Source organism: Narcine bancroftii, chromosome 4 (genome assembly GCF_036971445.1).
Source record: "Narcine bancroftii isolate sNarBan1 chromosome 4, sNarBan1.hap1, whole genome shotgun sequence".
NCBI lineage: Eukaryota > Metazoa > Chordata > Chondrichthyes > Torpediniformes > Narcinidae > Narcine > Narcine bancroftii.
The window spans coordinates 223,752,678-223,772,494 of record NC_091472.1 but is presented as its reverse complement, the minus strand read 5'-3'; the positions used below and the strand labels follow the sequence as shown (position 1 = coordinate 223,772,494).

The following is a 19,817-nucleotide window of genomic DNA, read 5'->3' as shown; positions in this document are numbered from 1 at the left end:
TTTCCACACAAGGGAACCAGAGCTGGATCTCCTTGAATGACAAGGGAGAGAGAGATGGGGAAATAAAGATGGGCTAGATCTTGACATATTTAATCCAAAACCAGGCCAAATGTAATAATCTGAGAGGGGAATATCAGTTAACGTGAAAGGAACTCCATATACGGACTTGTTGAGAATATAGGAAATGTCCTATTTTCAGCGTGGGATTTTCAGTGCGCCCATTCCACTAATATGGCTCTTCCCCAGCATTTCTGTTCCCCCCTGATTATCCTTTGAGGTGCCACAATCCATCACATCCAACAGAGAAACACAAAGAATGCAGGTGCAAGAAGCTTGAACAAGCAATGAGTTATTTGGGGAAACTCAGTGGGTCAGGCAACATCTGTCAGTCAAAATGTGCTGGGATGTTTATCGAGACTCGATACTTTCCTCTCTCAGAACACACATTGTTCAGAGTATGGAATGCCAGATGGCATCACTCACTTGGTGAAGGAAGGAATGGTGGAACTGTTGTCTTCCGATGTGGGCCATGATACGAGACCCGTGGGGACATCATTGGCATTCAACCAAGCAGACGTGCCTTCTGTGGCATAGAGCTTCAAAACAAAGACAGTGGTTTCATGTCACATCATTCTATGAGACACACTCACCCATGTCCACAAAAGGGTCTGCAACAAAGGACACCAAGTTTGACGACACCAGCCTGAGTCACTGTATAGGAACACGTAGCCCTGTTCTTCACATGCCAAGAACTTGGGATGTCCCACTTTCCAAGAACTGAGTATCCTGGCATCGCAAGGATTAACAAAGGACACCTACAATATCCCGGCATTCCTGTGGTGGTCAGTCTTGCTATTCCCCAAGTGCCGTGATGTCTTGTAATTGTCCCTGGGATCAGATTAGAGGTGGAAGAAAGATCTTGCACTGGAGGGGACTCGCCAAAATGCTGCCCGGGATGTAACATTTCAGTTACGAGGGGATAGGGGTTTGGCTGAGTTTGAGTGGAGGCTGAGGGGGAAAACTGATGGAGCAAAACAAAAAGTAGCAGAAGTATCGGTACTCAAATGTCAAAGGACAGAGGTTCAATATGAGGGGTAGGAGAACAGTTGGTATTTTTTTCACGAAAAGTATAGTTGGAATCTGGAGCACCCTGTATATTGTGGCACTGGGGGGTAGGTACTCTTAACACGTTTAATAACTAGTAAGAACTTGATTTGTCAAGATGTAGAATAACCAAGGTGAAGGATATAAAGGAATACAAGATCAAGAAGAACTTCAGCCCAATTTGTCAATGCCAACCAATGCCTTATTCTTGGTGGTTCAGACGCAGGAACAGAATTAAACCATTCAGCCCAACAAGTCTGTTTCACCATTCAAATCATAGCTGATGTATTTTTTTTAAATCTTGGGCTGTATGGTTAGCGCAAAGCTGTAACTCAGGTTCGAATCTGGCACTATCTGTAAGGAGTTTAAACATTCTCTGACTGTGTGGGTTTCTCCAGTTTCCTCCCACCCTCCAAAAACATACAGGGGTTGTAGGTTAATAGGGTGTCATTGGGCAGCATGGGCTCATGGGCCGGAAAGGCCTGTTACTGTGCTCTATGTCTAAATTTTAAAAAAATTTAAATCTCAAAAGCATTTTCCTGTTTTCCCCCGATAAGCCTTGACACCCTTAAGAATCAAAAACCTATCAATCTGTTTTAAGTCTACCCAATAACAGCTTCCATGGCTTTCTGTGGCCACACATTCCACAGATTTGGCACCCCCAGCTGAACAAATGGCTCCTCATCTCTATTCTAAAGGGACATCCTTTTATTCTCAGACTATGTCCTCTGGTCCTAGACTCTCCCACCACTGCAAACTGCTATCTGGTCCTTTCAATGTTCGCTAGGTTTCTAAACTCCAGTGAGTACAGGCCCAGAGAGATTTCAAAAGCTCTTTATACATTAACGCTCTCATCCCTGGGATCATTCTCATAAACCTTCTACAAACCCCCTCTTATGCCAGCACACCATTTCTTAGATATGAGGTGCAAAACTGCTCACGGTACTTCAAATAAGGTCTGACCAATATCTTATAAATTCTCAACACCATCCACAAACTTTAAATTCAGTCATCCAAATAATTTACAGAGAACGTAAAAAGTATCATGCACAACACCAACCCCTGCGGAACGCCAGTCACAGGCAGCTTGCTAGAAAAGTCCCCTTTATTCCCAATCTTTGCCCTCTGCACTGGGATTCCCAAGTCCTTTTGGACTGCCATTTTCTGAATTCCCATTTAGAAAATGCTTCGTTACTCCTTCTACCAAGGCTTAGAACAGAGTATGATCTCTGAGCTGTGACTGAGGCACCAGGATACAAACAAAAATTCTATACAGGAAACAAGTCCTTCCATCACCTGCAGGTTGACCCACCTTGTACCCTTGCTGATGCAGTTGCTCCGCTGTGTCTAGGAACTTTGATCGGAAGGAACTCTGTCAGAAAGGCAGAGAAGAGATGTCAATCAGTCTGAATGAATGTCTGTGGAGAGCTATTTCACCAAACAGCAGAGCATAGTGTCCAGAGTCCCAACCAGGAACACATCATGAGCTCGGACCTTGCCAGCTGGTATCCTCAGCAGCTACTCTGGAATGTTTAAGATCCAAGTTCTAAATCAGTGGTTCTCAACCTTTTTATTTCCATTCACATACCACTTTAAGTAAACCCTATGCCATAGGTGCTCTGTGATTAGTAAGGGATTGGTTAAGGTGATATGTGGATGGAATGAAAAAGTTTGAAAGCCTCTGTTTCAATCGTACCTAATTGACTCATTATGTGCACGGTTTCATAACTCCAAAGGAAATCTGCCAATGACAATTTTTCTCAAGCAAAATATTTCAGTAACAAATGGGTCTAGAGCAGTGAGTCTCAACCTTCCCTTCCTACCCACATACTACCTTCCCCAATCCTTTACTAATCACAGAGCACCGATGGCATAGGGATTACTTAAAATGGTATGCGAGTGGAAAGAAAAAGGTTGAGAACCACTGCTCTAAATTAATTCCAGGGCTGACAATTAGCCACTAGGACAGAAGTTGATTGGGGATATTTAACACAATTTTTAAATCTAATCTGATGTAGGTTGTCTTAGGTTTGGCCACAGCTGTGTGCAACTCGAGTTGGTGAACTAGAGGAAGGATATGAAGACACTGGAAGGATGCAGAAGGGGTTCCTACAACTATTGCCTGGAATGGAGTTTATCTTGGAGCAAAGGTGTCTGAGGGGGTCCTTACAGAGGTGTAGAAAACAGAGGACAGAGATGGTGGTTATCAGAATGGAGATATCTACAAACAGAGTAAGTTTATAGAAGTGATCTGAGGGGGTTTTACACTTAGAAGGTGGTTGCAATCTGGAACTCACAGACTGAGCAGATGGTGGAGGCAGGTACTCTTACAAAATTGAACAACATCTGGATAACCACAGGAAAGAAGGGTAGAGAATAAGTGCTGGCAAATAGGATTGGAATAGATGGTTGGCATAGACCTGGTGGGCGCCTCTGTCTCTGACAGAATCCTGTGATTCAATCTGAGCTTTGAATGTAGAATGAAAAAATTCTCAACCAACAAACTGAAGGATTGCAGGGAAAGCACCTGTCTATTCTCAGTGGTACGGATTCCTGACCATCTCTCTACATGCTGTGGTCTTGCTCTGATCTTATCTGCGGTCTAGATCACTGAGCTTTTAATGTCCTAGTAACACAGAAGAAATTATACAGTAAAATCCTAGGTATCTGGCACCTATGGGGATTGGCAGATGCCAGATAAGTGATTTTTCCAGTTGCTTGAGATTACATGTTGCATGATTGGTGAACTGACCACTGGTGGGGGAGGATTTTAAACTTGCATATTTTTTAACCTGCTTATTTTCCACAATAGATTTTGCCAGTTGCTTGAATTCTGGATAACAGGGATTTTACTGTATTTAAATTGAACCTTTTTGACCAAATTAGGGATGTCGAGAATGTAATCGCTTTCAGGAGCTGCTTGGATGCACCAAGGGCCTAGCAGATATGAAATAGATTCACTGAAAGGGTTCCAGCTGCAAGATAGAGGTGAAGAAGCAGGGGTGGCTGGATGGGGGGGGGGGGGGGAGGGGGGTGGAGGCAAGGCTTCCTGAGTGTGCCCTGATAGTGAGGGACTGAGATGTCAGAATGCAGGTTTTGCATTGGCCAGGCTTTGGTCATTGAGCACAGCTTTTCATGTCTATCAGTGGAAAGGAAGGGAGTCAGGACCGTGGTAAGCTCCTCCTGCACAATGTGGAAAACCAGGGCATTCACAACTGGACAACCTTTGGAGTATGGTGTGTAGTTCTGATCAGAATGTCATCAAGCTGAAAAGGATGCAATTTCCTCCTTATGTCTGCATGGGTTTCCTCCGGGTGTTCCAGTTTCCTCCCACCCTTCAAAACATATCTGGGGTGTGGGTTAATTGGGTGGAATTGGGTGGCACAGGCTTGTGTGGCCTGTAACTGTGCTGTATGTCTAAATTTAAATAGTTCACTAGGACATTACCAGGACAGGAGTGATGGGTTACACGTACATAAAACTATGATGGAGATAAACAAGGTGGATGATCATAGTTTTTTCAGGGTAGAGAAGTCTAAAGCTAGAGGCCACAGGTTTAAGATGCAAGGGGAAAGAATGAAAGGGTCCGAGGAGCAACCTTTACATACAGGTATGTACGACACACTGACGGAGGGTGTGGTAGGCACAGGGACAATTTCTACGTCTGAAGACATTTCGAAAAATGCTTGGATAGAAAAGATTCAGAGGGATATGGGCCAAATCTAGGTAATGGGACTAGCTCAGGTACACAACAAGACAGCTCAAAATCCATCAATAAATTCACGAATGCACCACTACCACAAGTAGGTTTTCTAACAACGACGCAAGGGAGATCAGAAGAGAGGTGAGGGACTCATGGCTTGGTGTCAGGACAACAACTATTTCTTCAACGTCAGCAAGACCAAGGAGCTGACTACAGACTTCTGGAGGAGGGGTGGAGCTCTCTCTCTCCCTGGTCCAGATAAATCAGTGCTGAGATGAAGACAGCTTTAAATTCCTAGGGGGTAATCATCTCCAGTGACCTGTCCTGGTCCACCACGTCAATACAATGGCCAAAAAAGTGCACCTATGCCTCTACTTGATGTCTCCTACATCTCTTAACAACTTCCACATGAGAACCACTGAAAGCATCCTGTTAAGGGACATCACTGTGCGGGACAGTAACTGCTCCGCTCATGACCACAAGAGACATGGCTAAGGCCATGACACACACCCTCCCTTCTCTCCACTGACCCCCTCTACACCTCCTGCTGGAAAAGCAGCCAACATATTAAAAGGCTCATCTCACCACCCCTCCCCCCATTAGGAAGATTGATGAGTGTCGGATCATGCATGTGACATTTTAAAATCTTGCAACTGTGGGGTCTGGGCCCAAAAAGGTGGTGCCCAAGTTCGACAGCGGCCTAGAGGGGTTTCAGACTCTGGGAAAGCAGAGGACTGGTGCAGGGCACCAGAAAACCAGGTGTCCGACCCACTTCCCCCCCCCCCCCACCCATTTGGCAAGGAGAAGTAGAAGAGATGACCCACAGGACAATGACCAAGGCAGCGGACCAGCAAGGGGCTCCAAGTCTGAAGAACACACAGGTTGTTGATAAAATCAAGGTGAGGAACCCATGCTAACTGTGCACTGCTGGAGACTGGCTGAAGGGGTGCCAGGTATCGTAACCAAGATGTGAGAGGGTGCTGAGGGCTTCCAGATCATGTCAGAGGGTAGGATCTGAAGTTCGGGTTGCTGTTGGTTTGTACTGTATGGCTGGGAAGCTCCATGGACACTCAATAACTCGGGGGTGGGGGGGGGGGGCGGAGAAATTTTCTTTTTCTTTTTCTCTGATGGCAAGGAGAACCAGGCAATTTCTGATAATGGCAAATCTTTGTCGGCCTTTCAGTAGTCTAAAGGACATTTTGTGAAATATTGCATTTTCTGTTTTATTACATGACAATAAAAAAAGACGAATCATGCACCTCCAGCTTCGAGGACAGACCCAATTGTCATCAGATTCCTTAATGAACCCCAAACTAGTAAAATTAAGTTACCCTTGCTCCATAACAATTGATCTCTCTCTCTGCACTGCATCTGACTTGCTGTACTATGTATGAGCGGTTTACTGCTCTGTTCATAAAACAACTTCTATCACTGCATTTACAATACATGTAAGCTTGAATTTTAACTCGGTCAGCATGGACTAGTTGAGCCAAAGGAGCGGTTTCCGTGCTGGACATCTCCCTAGTGACTACACCTGCAGGGAATGGGCTCTGTGGCAGGTTCTGTCAGTAGTTGGAGCTGCAGTATTGGGTTTACTCCCTGTGGCGTGTACAGGGGTAAGTAGAAAAAGGAAAATTAGACAAATGGAGGTGTGACAAAAGGGATAGTACAGTGGGAGGGCTGTAGACATATGGATCGTTGGGGTCCCAAATGGGTCAGCTGGGCTTATACAAGAAAAATAGGCTTCAGCTGAATTGGAAAGGGACTGATATCCTTGGAGGGAGGTGTGTTCATGCTTCTCACAAGGATGTAAACCAGTGGTTCTAAACCCTTTTATCCCCCCCAACTCACATACCACCTTAACTAATCCCTTACTAACCACAAAGCAACTATGGCATCCAATACCATTGGTGCTCTGTGGTTAGTAAGGGATTACTTAAGGTGGTAAGTGTATAGAAAAGGGTTGAGAACCATTGATTTACACAGGAGGGTGAGAAGCCCTGAAGCAGTACAGTAGTTGGAAAGATTGATGCTGAGGATAAATAAAGCAAGTCTGTTGGGAAGAGCAGACAAAAAAAAAGTTGTGGATCATGGGAGGGTTGACAACTCAACCACAAAGAACCTCACAAATGGATGGTCAGAAGATTCTGGAATGAGCTGTCAGCAGAGGTGGGGGATGCAGGTTCAATTGCAATATTTCAGAGAAGATTGGGCAGGTACATGATGGGAGGGGTTTGGAGGGCTATGGTCTGGGTGTAGGTCGATTAGAATGGATGGAAAGTAGCTTGGCGAAGACTAGATGGGCCACATGGACTGTTCCTGCTGCATTGTGGTTGTATATGGCTGCTTGGATTAAGTTAGAGCACAGAAATGTGATCGGAATTAATCAAGATTGAAGGAGTTGCAGGACTGGCAACCTAATGTTCCAGGGTAGAGAAACTTCAAGTGTGACAGAACAGAATGTACAAGTGCTGCTGGGGGTGGGGGGTGGAAATCAGGGAGAACCACAGTAGCAGTTCAGATGGATATTCCAGAGGGATCAACCAATGCAGCCATTCAGATAGATCTAAGGAATAATAGAGGGGTAATCACTTTGCTGGAGTTATACCATCGGCCTCTCAATTGTCAGCAGAAGTTAGAGGAATGGATGTGTAAGCAAATTGCAAAAATGTGCAAGAGCAATAGGGTTATAGTAACTTTCTCAACACGGGATCCCCAGGCTATGCAAGGACTTTAACAGAAATCTGACTTTATGCAAATTTTCCCATACATTTTTAAAGCATTTTTCGAGACAGGAAAGTTAAGTGACGGAAGTACAATCATCTTCCAAGACATTTCTAGAAGTCTATTAAGACCAAAGGGGTAATATATTTGTGGAGCCAGGGAAGGTAGCAAGATACTAAATGAATTTTTCTCATCTTTATGTTTTATTAGGAAAGTGGAGGTGTTAGACATCTTGGGATGAATAAAGAGGTTTTTATGCACAAAAGCCATGTAATCCCCTGCTCACGTTACAAAAAAAAAAGGCAAAGTTGCCTTTTGTGCAGAGGATGGAAAAGGCAGATCGTGGGTCCCTTTATGCAGAGATTCCCAAACCAGCTTCTGAAAGTGAAGGAGGCGAGGCGTGTACTGCAGTAGCGCCACCCGCTACCTGGACATGGAACGTACGTACTGGAAAGGGAAAGGCCCCACACACAACAATGCTGACAGAGGAGCAGGTACGAGCGCTAGTGGAGATCTGTTCAAGCAGTCTTAGAACTCAGGCAGATCTTCTGCACATCGTAATCTCCTTTTTCGCAGATGGGTACTTTAAAATTCGCGGTCTTGGGTCGTGGGCTGACGACATCATCAGCTCTCACCCTTTCAGCAGCAGTCCTTTTACACAGAAGGTGGAGCAACTTCACTCCACCTCTGACACTTCCACCCTTGGCAGAGGAAACCTGGATCTCATTAGACTTGCCATTCTACCTTTGGACCTTTTATGCAGGTAAGTGAAGCATTTTAAAGGCAGAGGAAACCTGTCTTTATAATTCGCTAAATTTCACTATAAAAGGGCCTTAGGAGTCGTAGAATACTGTGGGAGGTAAAGGCAAAGATAGGTGTGGGTGTGGTGGAGAACTTTGCATTTTAGTTAGCCACAGGTGAGGGACCAGAACACTGGAGGATAGCAAAAGTTGCATGATTTTAGAGCCAAGAATAAGCTGGGTAAGGCTATGTCAGTAAATAGGAAATTATTGAAGAAAACGTTAGGGGATAGAATTTCTGCGTATTTGGAAAGGCAGGGGCTCATTAAGGAAATGGCTTTATGAGGAGGAAATAATTTTGAGGAGGCAAGGTTGCAGACTTTGTCCACATGGAAACAAAGCATTCGATAAGGTCCTGCCTCGTGGATCAGCCCAGGTCAAGGAAAATGGGATCAAGGATCAGCCGGCTAATGATGATTGGAGGAAGAAGCACGTAGTGGAGGGGTTCTCTTCTGAGTGCATCAGCGACTAGTGATGTACCACCAGGGTCGGTGCAAGGGCATTTGTGATACAGATGGGCGATGCGAATGTGAATGTAGAAGGCATGATTAGTAAATTTGAGAATGAAGCTTTGCTACAGGAAAGATGTTGTCAAACTGGAGAAGGTGCAGAGAAGATTTACAAAGATGCTGCCAGAACTCGCCGGCCTGAGCTTCAGTAGGCTGGGGATTTATTCTTTGGAGCACACAGAGAGGTGTACAAAATCATAAGGGGGAATAGGTGAATGGGAGGAATATTTTGACCAGAGTAGGGGAAATCGGTAACCAGAGCAGGCAGGTGGGACCAGTGTAGATGGGATATTTTGGTTGGCGTGGATAGTTTGAGCCAAATTGCCTGTTTCCCTGTTGCATGGCTAAGACACAAAAATTGATACGATAAAGACTCTTCCAAGGGAATCAAGTGATGTGGGGAATGGGCAGAAAAATAGGGAACGTGAAGAGCTACTCTCAGCTTGCTGAATGAAGGAGCAGAGAAAAGGAGGACAGCTCGTATTTCGTTGTGATTGTGTCCACATTAGCAACATTTTCCAAGAACTCCACCAGAAAATTTCGATGCTACTACTCTTGTGCCATCAGAGGCTGGTTCTGCAAGTTTGGGAGAAGATCTGGGCCAAAGGTGGCTCCAGGAAGTTGGGACAATGGACACAGTCTGAAAATCCAAAGGCACAATCAACTCTGAGGCTAGTTCCCCAACATTGGCAGAACTCGTTTAACCTTGAAGATACCTTCAACTCTGAGGCGAGGCTGCAGCCAGTAATTAAGTTCTTTTTACCTGGATTCCAATTAGGATCCCCTTCTGTGGCATTTTGAAGCCAGTGGACAATATTGCCTTCAGGAATGCAGAATAAATATTTGGCCCAAAACATGCAACCTGTAAAAGAGAAGCAGACCAATCTTATTTTTTTACAAATAATAAAATATTAACTACCCGCGTGCTCGTGCGGAAATAAAACTGTTCTACTCAGTTAGTGGTAGAACGTTTGTCAGTGTCTGCGCTCACTCCGCTGAGGGTCCTGAGTACAGAGCCAGATTGACCCTCCAATTTAACGTCATTAAAAGCCACACTGCTGAAGGTGCTGTGCTTTGGAGAGACCTGGAAATGTGAATCATGGTTTGTGATGCAGCATACATTTCACAAAATATCAGCGTTTCTCCCAACATCCCACCCAATATCACTGAAGCCAGCTTCTCAGAGAGAATGTTTGCCTCAGAGTGTGGTAGGCTGTACATATCCACTAACAAATGCAACACCAAAATTAATTCATTTTTCATCACCTCTATTTCAAAGCCAACATGTAATAATAATCCCACCCACTCTCTTCCTTGTTCCCTGGGGTATCTTAAGGTAAACCTTAGGCACTGATATTCAGAGAAGTAGCTTACATTTCACGCATTCCAGTCACCTTGTTACCAGCGGCCTTGTGAGCTTTCTTTCACCTCTACTGTTTTCTTTTCCTAAAGAGCTTTCAGATGCAAAGGAAACCGAGAATCTATGTGTTTGGAAGAGATTTCAATAAAACTAGGGTAAGGGGTAGAGGATTTGGAGGAAGCTTTGTTAACCAAAGAGTGGAGTGGGGGAGTCTCTGGAAAACTCTGTGTGGAGAGTGGTAGAAGCAGGGTCTCTGACAGCATTGAGAAAGGTCAAGATGAGCACTTGAATCATGCAGGCATTGAAAGATGTGGACCAAGATGGGATTAATGGGGATGGGTGCCACCTGGTGGGCATGTACTTTGTGGGTGAATGGGCTATTTCCATGCCCTTTGATTTCATGACTATGAAAAGCACGCCTTGTTCTGGGTACCTCTCCAGTAGATGCCATCTCACAACGTAGGACGGGGTCTGCATCCCTCAGTCGAGGCCAGGAGAACATGGGAGCCTGCAAGTAGCCAAAACAACATTTAACTTTTCCACAACACTCACATCATTGCTTTCAAGATGATTAAACAGTAACAACCTGCTACAATTCCAATGAGGTAATTTGCTCTGAGCAAACTTGTCTTCACGATAGAGTGAGTATTTAACCTATAGAAGCCAGCCCCAAAATGAAACATCCACTGGCCAGGTACACATACAAATGACATGGCTAATATTGATCTGTTTGCAAAGGTGAAATGTTTACGGATCAAGTCTGCACTGTCCCGCGCTGTCTGTAAGTTTTTATGTTTTCCCCATGTCTGCGTGGGTTTTCTCCGGGGGCTCCGGTTTCCTCCCAGCATTCAAAAACATACCGAGGGTATAGTTTATCAGGGTGTTAATTGGGCGGCAAAGACTTGTAGGGCAGAATTGGCCTGTTACAGTGCTGTATGTTATTACAGCGCCAGTGACACAGGTTCAAATCCTGCACTGTCTGTAAGGAGTTTGTACTTTCTATGATTGCATGGGTTTCCTCTAGGTGCTCAGGCTTCCTCCAACATTCCAAAGACATTTGGGGTTGGTAGGTTAATTGGTCGCATGGACACAGCAGGCTCATCAGCTGGAAGGGCCTGTTGCTGTGCTGTATCTCTAAATTAAAATGAATTGAAGTTCCCATGCCGAGAGTATGTGTAATAGTCAGGCTGAACCCTGTGGAAATGCTGGAAACCTGTGACCATAGCTCATCACATTCCATTGCCCAGAGCTGATTCATATCTCAATTTGATGCAAAATATAATCCAGTTTATTTTGTTGGAAGTCAAATTCAGACAAAATGCCAATAATGTTGGCAGAGGGATTGCCCTTCTTTCCAGCAGGCTGTGCCTCTCCAGTTTTTTCCACCATGGCTCATTTTATTTTTAACCACCAAGACACCATTGGGCTCTGAACTGTACAGCAGGAGACCCATGTTAGAAGCATGGGTCTTCTCCAAGGAAGGTGGAGTGGGGGAGGGAATAACATAACAGAACAGTTTGGTTAAAACAAGATGTCATATATGCAAAATATCTTCATGCTAATATTCAATTGATAATATTCTGTACTATGGATCATGGAAACAAGACCACCATGACCCAGGTTGCTGCCAAAACAAATGCAATTAGGATCAAACCACTCACCAACTTGGTTCAGTGTGTATTTGTGTAACATTTATTGTCAGAAAAATTCAGAGTCCACCCAAGGCAGTCAACAGGCAGGCACAGCCCAAAGCAAATGGGAAGGATAATTAACATTTTGGACAAAGGTAGAAACAGAAAGGAGAAACAAGAGAAAGCGACAGGGATTTACAGAAGTAATAAGGCTAGTCTCATATAGATTAGTCAGGATTATTGCTGGGAATTTGCAGCAGCGACAACAATCAACATTGAAATTCCCGCCTTGTCTTGTCCACAGTTGACTTTTTAAAATCAGTAGTCTCGGAATGCAGAAGTCTCATTGTGCACTCTTCTGAGAGTGTGGGCTTCTATGAAGAGAGGGATTCATGAGCAACAGGTGGGTATTTCTACCTTTTTTTATGATTTCCTTTCTCTAAAATCAGGTATGGAAGATTGCAGTAGATTGTGTTTAGAAGGGAGTAAAGCTCCAGGCAGAATTAGAGTACTAAGGTTACAGGGTAATTCTTGGCACAAGAACTCAGCCTGAAATCAGGAAGACTTCCAGTGTCTCTGGCAACCATGTAGTGGGGCATACATCCAGCTCCACTGGAGTTGCAGATGGTTTCACTGTGAAGCATCCATGGTAGATGCTGAGGACGTGGTGGACAGCCCATTCAGCTGGTCTACCCAACATTAATGGCTATAGACTGAAAAGCAATGGGGAACACCAGGTAGAGCAGTAGGGACAGCAGGAAGTGCAGGCATCCCCTGTGGCCATTGGCCACTCAAACAGATATACTGTGTGGAAGAAGCAAGTCCAAACTGTGTGGAATATTGGTTGGGGGCTGACCTCCAAGAGTTTATGGCATCACAGCTGGTTCTGCTGCACGTGAGGAGGATGGGGTAATGAGGGGTGATGAGCAGTCCACAGTGATAGGGGTTTCAATTTTATAGGGAGTAGACAACACAGCTGAGGGTGCAAACACTGCTCTCAAATAGCATGCTGCATCCTGGTATGAGAATAAAGGATGTCTCAGAGCTGCCTCAGGTGATTCTAAAAAGGAGGGTAAGTAGCCAAAGGATGTGATTCTCAACAGTATTAACAACCCTGGTAAAAAGCAGGCTGAGATAATGGATTAAGAAACATAGTTTAGAACAGAATCTTTACGGTTATAAGCTCTGGATTTCTTCAAGTACCATGAGCAAGTAAGAGGAGGAAGAAGAGAGGTCGGATGACTGTCTGGCTAAAGGGGTAATATCGAGTCATTGAAATGTACAACACAGAATCGCCCTATGGGTCAACACATTCATGGCAATCTTTCAGCCCACCTACACTATCCCATTTGAGCTGCATCTCTCCATGAATTCATGTGGCCAATGGGCCTCTTTCTGTGTAGTATGTCTCTAAGTGGGGCCCTTCATGTTAACTAGCTGAATTTGATTGGATGTCACTGCAGATCCTGCGGTATCATGATCTCACTGCCCAGGAAGCAGGGATTCAAAAGCACCTTCAGAATAATAGTGCTTAGTATCAGTACTCTTCCACCAATTCCCAGATGTGTGCACGGTAATTGCTCTATTCCCATTGGAATAAGAAGTCACCTGACTGCCAACCCGATGAATAGAATATCCATTCTGTCCGATTCTGCACAGTCTGCTCCAGGGACTGTTACTAGTACCTTAATGCCCACATAATCTGTCGGTATGATGGGGTTCTCCAGCGATGGCAGACTTGTCTCATCCAAGCTCTCTCCAATCATCACTCGTGTAGCCACATTGATGAGGTCAACTCCAATGGTCTTTGATACAAAGGGACAGGACCTGGATGCCCGGAGGTTACATTCAATCACCTAGCAACAAACATGGAGGAAGAGTTAGAGGATGCTCTTGGTGAAGCTATTCAATGACAATAGTTACCTTCCAGGGATAGATAACCACTCGTGCACAACATTCCTAAATGGATAACCACTGATTACATAGAATTCTGAAATAGAGAACCACTCATGCACAGGATTCCCAAAGACTGGAGCCTAGGTGATGGTCAGACATTACCTCTGCTGAACAATAGCTGTCTGACTCCTTTCCTCATTTGAGTTTATCCCCAGTTGAGTATAGCAATGAAGGCAGCTGTGCAAACATTGTTTCATTAGGAGGAGCCAACCTCACAATGCGCCTCACTTGCACTTTAAGCTCCAGGATAAAAGCAGGAATTGCGGTTCCAAATCCAGACGGTGGAACACATATTCATGTCACAATCATAAATTCATCTTGAGACAGACATATTCTACTTTATTTCTATTTTAAGCTCTTGTACTTTGAACTTGATAAAAGGTCCTGACTTGAAACATTACACGGCCACTTTTCTCCACAATGCTTCCCGAATCCCTCTAGCTTCCCACAGTTTGCTTGAGATCCCACCATCTGCAGTTTGTGTTTCCATTTCTTCCTTCATACCCCTATTCTGCATATTCCTTAAATCTAGACTGATTCACTCAGGCAACAGACTAGTTCTTGCTGGTGCCAAGCTCATCAGGACTATCACAACGAAACTGGAGACACATGCTCTTATCCCTCCCAACCTTTGCTGTCTCCTCTGTCTTGACAACTTTATCAGATCTTCATCCATCTCAAATCCTGCCTTGTTGCTTAACCTTGTTGCTACAGCAACCCGTCAGGATTTGCACCAAAATGGATTTGTGGATGGAGCTGAAAGTTGTCAAAGGTTACAAGATGATATATATCAGGATGCAGAGTTGGGCAAAAAAGTGGCAGATGGATTTCAATCCAGATAAGTGTGAGGTGATGCATTTTGGAAGGACTAACTAGAAGGCTGAATTCCGGGTTCATGGTCAGTTACTTGAGAGTGTGGATACAAATCCTTCAAATCCCTCAAGGTTGATAGGATAATTAAGAAGGCCTATGGTATGCTGGGATTCATTTAATGTCGGATTGAATTCAGATGCTGCAGAGGAGATAGCATTGAAGGATGAGAGGAGACTTGATAGAGGACTACAAGATTATGACAGGCATAGATAGGGTGGACTGCCAGTGCCTGTTTCCCAGGGCAGGATCAGCAAACACCAGAGGACATATGTACAACACAGAGAGGTGTGGGTGCCTGGAATGCCTTGCTGGGAATGGTGGTGAAAGCTGAAACATTGGGGACATTTAATAGCCTCTTAGACAGACATATGGATGAAAGAAAAATAGAGAGTTATGGGGTAGGGTGGGTTTAGTACACAATCCTTTATCCGGAACCCTTGGGGGACAGTGTGTTCTGACTTTCGGATTTTTCTGGATTTCGGAAAGCTCACCCAAATTGGGCTGCCGTGTCCACCCCCACTCCCTTCCAGTCACCCAGCGATCTCCCCGACCGCCGGTCCCTCGGCCACCTCCCCCGACCGCCGGTCCCTCGGCCACCTCCCCCGACCGCCGGTCCCTCGGCCACCTCCCCCGACCGCCGGTCCCTCGGCCACCTCCCCCGACCGCCGGTCCCTCGGCCACCTCCCCCGACCGCCGGTCCCTCGGCCACCTCCCCCGACCGCCGGTCCCTCGGCCACCTCCCCCGACCGCCGGTCCCTCGGCCACCTCCCCCGACCGCCGGTCCCTCGGCCACCTCCCCCGACCGCCGGTCCCTCGGCCACCTCCCCCGACCGCCGGTCCCTCGGCCACCTCCCCCGACCGCCGGTCCCTCGGCCACCTCCCCCGACCGCCGGTCCCTCGGCCACCTCCCCCGACCGCCGGTCCCTCGGCCACCTCCCCCGACCGCCGGTCCCTCGGCCACCTCCCCCGACCGCCGGTCCCTCGGCCACCTCCCCCGACCGCCGGTCCCTCGGCCACCTCCCCCGACCGCCGGTCCCTCGGCCACCTCCCCCGACCGCCGGTCCCTCGGCCACCTCCCCCGACCGCCGGTCCCTCGGCCACCTCCCCCGACCGCCGGTCCCTCGGCCACCTCCCCCGACCGCCGGTCCCTCGGCCACCTCCCCCGACCGCCGGTCCCTCGGCCACCTCCCCCGACCGCCGGTCCCTCGGCCACCTCCCCCGACCGCCGGTCCCTCGGCCACCTCCCCCGACCGCCGGTCCCTCGGCCACCTCCCCCGACCGCCGGTCCCTCGGCCACCTCCCCCGACCGCCGGTCCCTCGGCCACCTCCCCCGACCGCCGGTCCCTCGGCCACCTCCCCCGACCGCCGGTCCCTCGGCCACCTCCCCCGACCGCCGGTCCCTCGGCCACCTCCCCCGACCGCCGGTCCCTCGGCCACCTCCCCCGACCGCCGGTCCCTCGGCCAGCTCACCCAACCACCGGTTCCTCAGCTGCCCGACTCTCACTGCTGCCTCTCTTCCCCACTTGCCGGATTTTAGAGCTTTTTGGATTTTAGATGTCCGGATAAAGGATCGTGTACCTGTACTTTTTTTTTAAAGTGAGAGATATAGAGAGTCAAAGGGCCTTGACTGTGTTGTATTGTTCTCTGTTCTAAGTCTATCTCCCGACTACTGTTTTCTACGGCTGCTTTGCAGAAGCCAGCATCTCTCGGATGGCTCAGTGCCAATATTTTGATTCTGCCAAGACTCGAGTTAAGTGGGAGCAAGATTAACCATCCACATCACTTCTTGTTTATTTTAGAACATAGGGCAACGTGGCATGGGAACAGGCCCATTCGTCCACAATGCCCAAATTAAACTCAAACTCTATTGCTTTTCATGATGCTTATCCCTCTATTCCTGGTGTACTTATGTGTCAATCTAGGTAATTTTCTTTCTGCTTCCTGCAATACCCCAGCAGCTTGTTCTGGGCACCTATTGCTCAGCAGAAAATAAACAAAACACCCCCACCCCCCACCACACATGTCCTCCAGTGTGGGACAAAATATTCTGACTGTCCATGCTTCTCCTGATTTTATAAACTTTTCTCAAATTATTTGTCAGCCTTCAACACTCCTGCAGAAACAACCCAGCTCTGTCCAAACTCTCCCCATAACTCATACTCTAATCCAGGAGCATCCTGGAAAATCTCTTCTTCATCTTCTTCAAAGCTTCTCTATCTTTTCCATAATAGGACACCAGATTTACTGCAAGCACAACCTAAGTGAAGCTTTATAATCGCTGTGACATGACGTCCTTACTTCTATACGCAAAGCCCTGACCAATGAAGGTAATTGTACCATATGCCCTCTTTACCACCTGATCGACTTTCAAGCACCCTCCGCACATTAGTGCTTTAAAAAGCCCTCCCATGAATTGTATACATTCCCCTTTCATATGACCTCCCAAACCCTCACACTTGTCCAGATTAAACCCCATCTGCCATTTCTCTGCCCATGTCTGTAACTGATCCATTCTATGATAACCCTCTACACTGTCCACAATTCCACCAAACTTTGTAGCATCTGCAAATTTACTAACCCACTCACCTACTTTTTCATCCAAGTCATTTATGTATATTGCAAACAACACGGATCCCTGCACAAACCCATTGCTTTTCCCCCTACCCATCACTTCTCAGCATCTTTCTCTTCTATTCTCCCACCTGAATCCACCTATTAACACTTACCTGTGCTCCTCCCCTTCCCCTCCTCTTCTCTCCCACACCCCACCACCTTTTTTATTCAGGTGTTTGCTGGTTTCTTTTCTGGCAAAGGGCCCAGGCTAATGGGTGCTGCTTAACCTGCTAAGTTTCTCCAGCACATTTGTGTGTTGCAAGAGGCTGAGTTTTCTGCTTCTAGACAAATTATCAAAATTAAATGAGCAAGGCTAGCACAAGATTAGAATGGATCACTGACTTTTAGTCAGCGCAGTGAACCTGATTCACTGTCACGTTGTTAAGGGAGATGGTCCCAGAGATCAGGCTCGGTGCTAACTGACTATTCGTGCAGAGCCAGGCATTCAGTACTATCAGCCACACTGCCAGACTTGTTTCCTTCCAGACTTTCCCGTCTCTCAGGACAGCCCTTGTTCCTTTCCCATTGCGCTTTCCCCAATACTCCAAACATGCAGCGGACTAACTCACCATCACATCGTTTCCCTTCACAAGAAACTGAACATTGAATGGACCAGATATTTCAAATGCTTGGGATATCTTCCTGGTCGCAATTTTCACCTGAAAAAGAACACAATTACTGATAATCCTTGGGAACTTGAGCATTCACAAGAGTTGAGAGATTAACGTCCCCAGATGATTGAAGTACGCCAGGTGTGCCAAATCAGAGAGTGGATGTTGCCTGGGAAAGTCCATTCACAAGAGTCCTGGCCTACAATCAGCAGCCACTGCAGCCTTTCTGCTTCCCGTTCGCTACTTGTCCTCGACTTTGACTCAGCATTCTGCATGAGGACAGGTGCTGAGCGCTAATCACATAGGGATTACAGGGATGAAGTGTGGGGAGAAGGAACTTTCTCATGGGTCGTACGGAACACATGGGGATACCACCTGCATAAGACACAGCAAGATTTTTCTAGCTTTTTTCAGTCCTGTTCTAGAATTGACATAATTTCCACATTTCCTACAGTCCAACTGTAGGTGGACAATGTTTTAATTTTTAATTTAGACATACAGCACAGTAACAGGCCATTTTGGCCCATGAGTCTGTGCTGCCCAATTAACCTACACTCCCGGTACATACTTGTGGGCCTGTTCGTGTGCAGTACGTCTAAATTAAAATTTAAAAGTTGGCCACCCTTGTTTTAGACTAATCGTTGAGAAAATAAGTGAAAAAAAAAGTTTTTTTAATTGGGGAGGGAGTGGGAGGGGGAAGATAGGGAGAGAGGAAGCAAGAGAGATCATGGTGTCCGATCGTGCACCAGCCCTCTGTCCATCTGTGTACTGCCCCCTCCCATCTGTTTGTGCACCGCGTTTCTTCCCCCCCCCCCCCCCCATTGGTCTGTAACCATCACCCCCATCAGTCTGTGCACTGTATCCTCCGTCCATCTATTCAGCATGCCCATAAGATACAGAAGCAGAAATAGATTATTCAGGCCATCGAGTCTGTCCCACCATTTAAGCATGAGCTGATCCACTTTCCCACTCAGCACCAATGCCCGGCCTTCTTCCCCATAACCTTTAATGGCCTGGCTGATCAAGAACCTATCAATCTCTGCCTTAAATACACACAATGACCTGGCCTGCACAACTGCTTGTGGCAACAAATCACACAGATTTATCACCTTCTGGCTGAAGAAATTCCTCTGCATGCCTGTTCTAAGCGGGCACCCTTCAATCCTGAAGTTGTGCCCTCCTGACCTTGACTCTCCCACCATGGGAAATGACTTTTCTACATCTAGTCTGTCCATGCCTTTCAACATTCGAAATGTTTCAATGAGATCCCCCACATTTTTCTAAGAGCTGTCAAATTCTCCTCATATGATAATCCTTTCAACTTGGAATCCTTGTGAACCTCTCTGAATCCTCTCCAATGTTAGCACACCCTTTCTTAAATGAGGAGCCCAAAACGGATCACAATACTCCAAGTGAGGTCTCACCTGTATCCTACAAAGTCTCAACATCACATCCTGCTCTTATATTCCATTTTTCTTGAAATGAACACGAGCATTGCATTTGCCTTCTTCAGCAATGACTCAACCCGCAAGTTTATCTTCAGGGTAAACTGCATGAGGACTCCCAGGACCCTTTGCATCTGGGCATTTTTTAAAAAAATAGACTGCCCATGAATTTATTCTATCACTTTCCAACATTGTATTTCATTTGCCACTTATTTGCCCTTTGTCCTAATCTAAGTCCTTTCGCAGGCTCCCTGTTTCCTCAACACTACCTACTCCTCCACCTATCTTCATATCATCTGCAAACTTGGCCACAAAGCCATTCATTCCATAATCTAAATCAATGTTATACAAGGTAAAAAGAATCAGCCCCAACACTGACCCCTGTGACACCATCCTGTGCAGGACCACCAGTCCTTGGAACATCCCACCTTCATCCTTCCAACTCTCCTCCAAGTCTGGTCACAGATGCTGGTCCAGCCACAATGCTG

At 46.4% G+C, this 19,817-nt stretch overlaps 1 protein-coding gene across 1 annotated transcript in view; it reads right to left on the bottom strand.

Annotated features, from left to right (window-relative positions):
• Positions 1-19,817, bottom strand: part of cps1 (carbamoyl-phosphate synthase 1, mitochondrial) — a 169,270-nt gene that overhangs the window by 2,666 nt on the left and 146,787 nt on the right. The window contains exons 31-36 of the mRNA XM_069934069.1: positions 17,843-17,932; positions 13,517-13,687; positions 10,634-10,708; positions 9,604-9,702; positions 2,417-2,476; positions 484-596 (exon numbers count right to left, since the gene is read on the bottom strand). Coding sequence (XP_069790170.1) covers positions 484-596; positions 2,417-2,476; positions 9,604-9,702; positions 10,634-10,708; positions 13,517-13,687; positions 17,843-17,932 — 608 coding nt within the window. The remainder of the gene's footprint in view (positions 1-483; positions 597-2,416; positions 2,477-9,603; positions 9,703-10,633; positions 10,709-13,516; positions 13,688-17,842; positions 17,933-19,817) is intronic.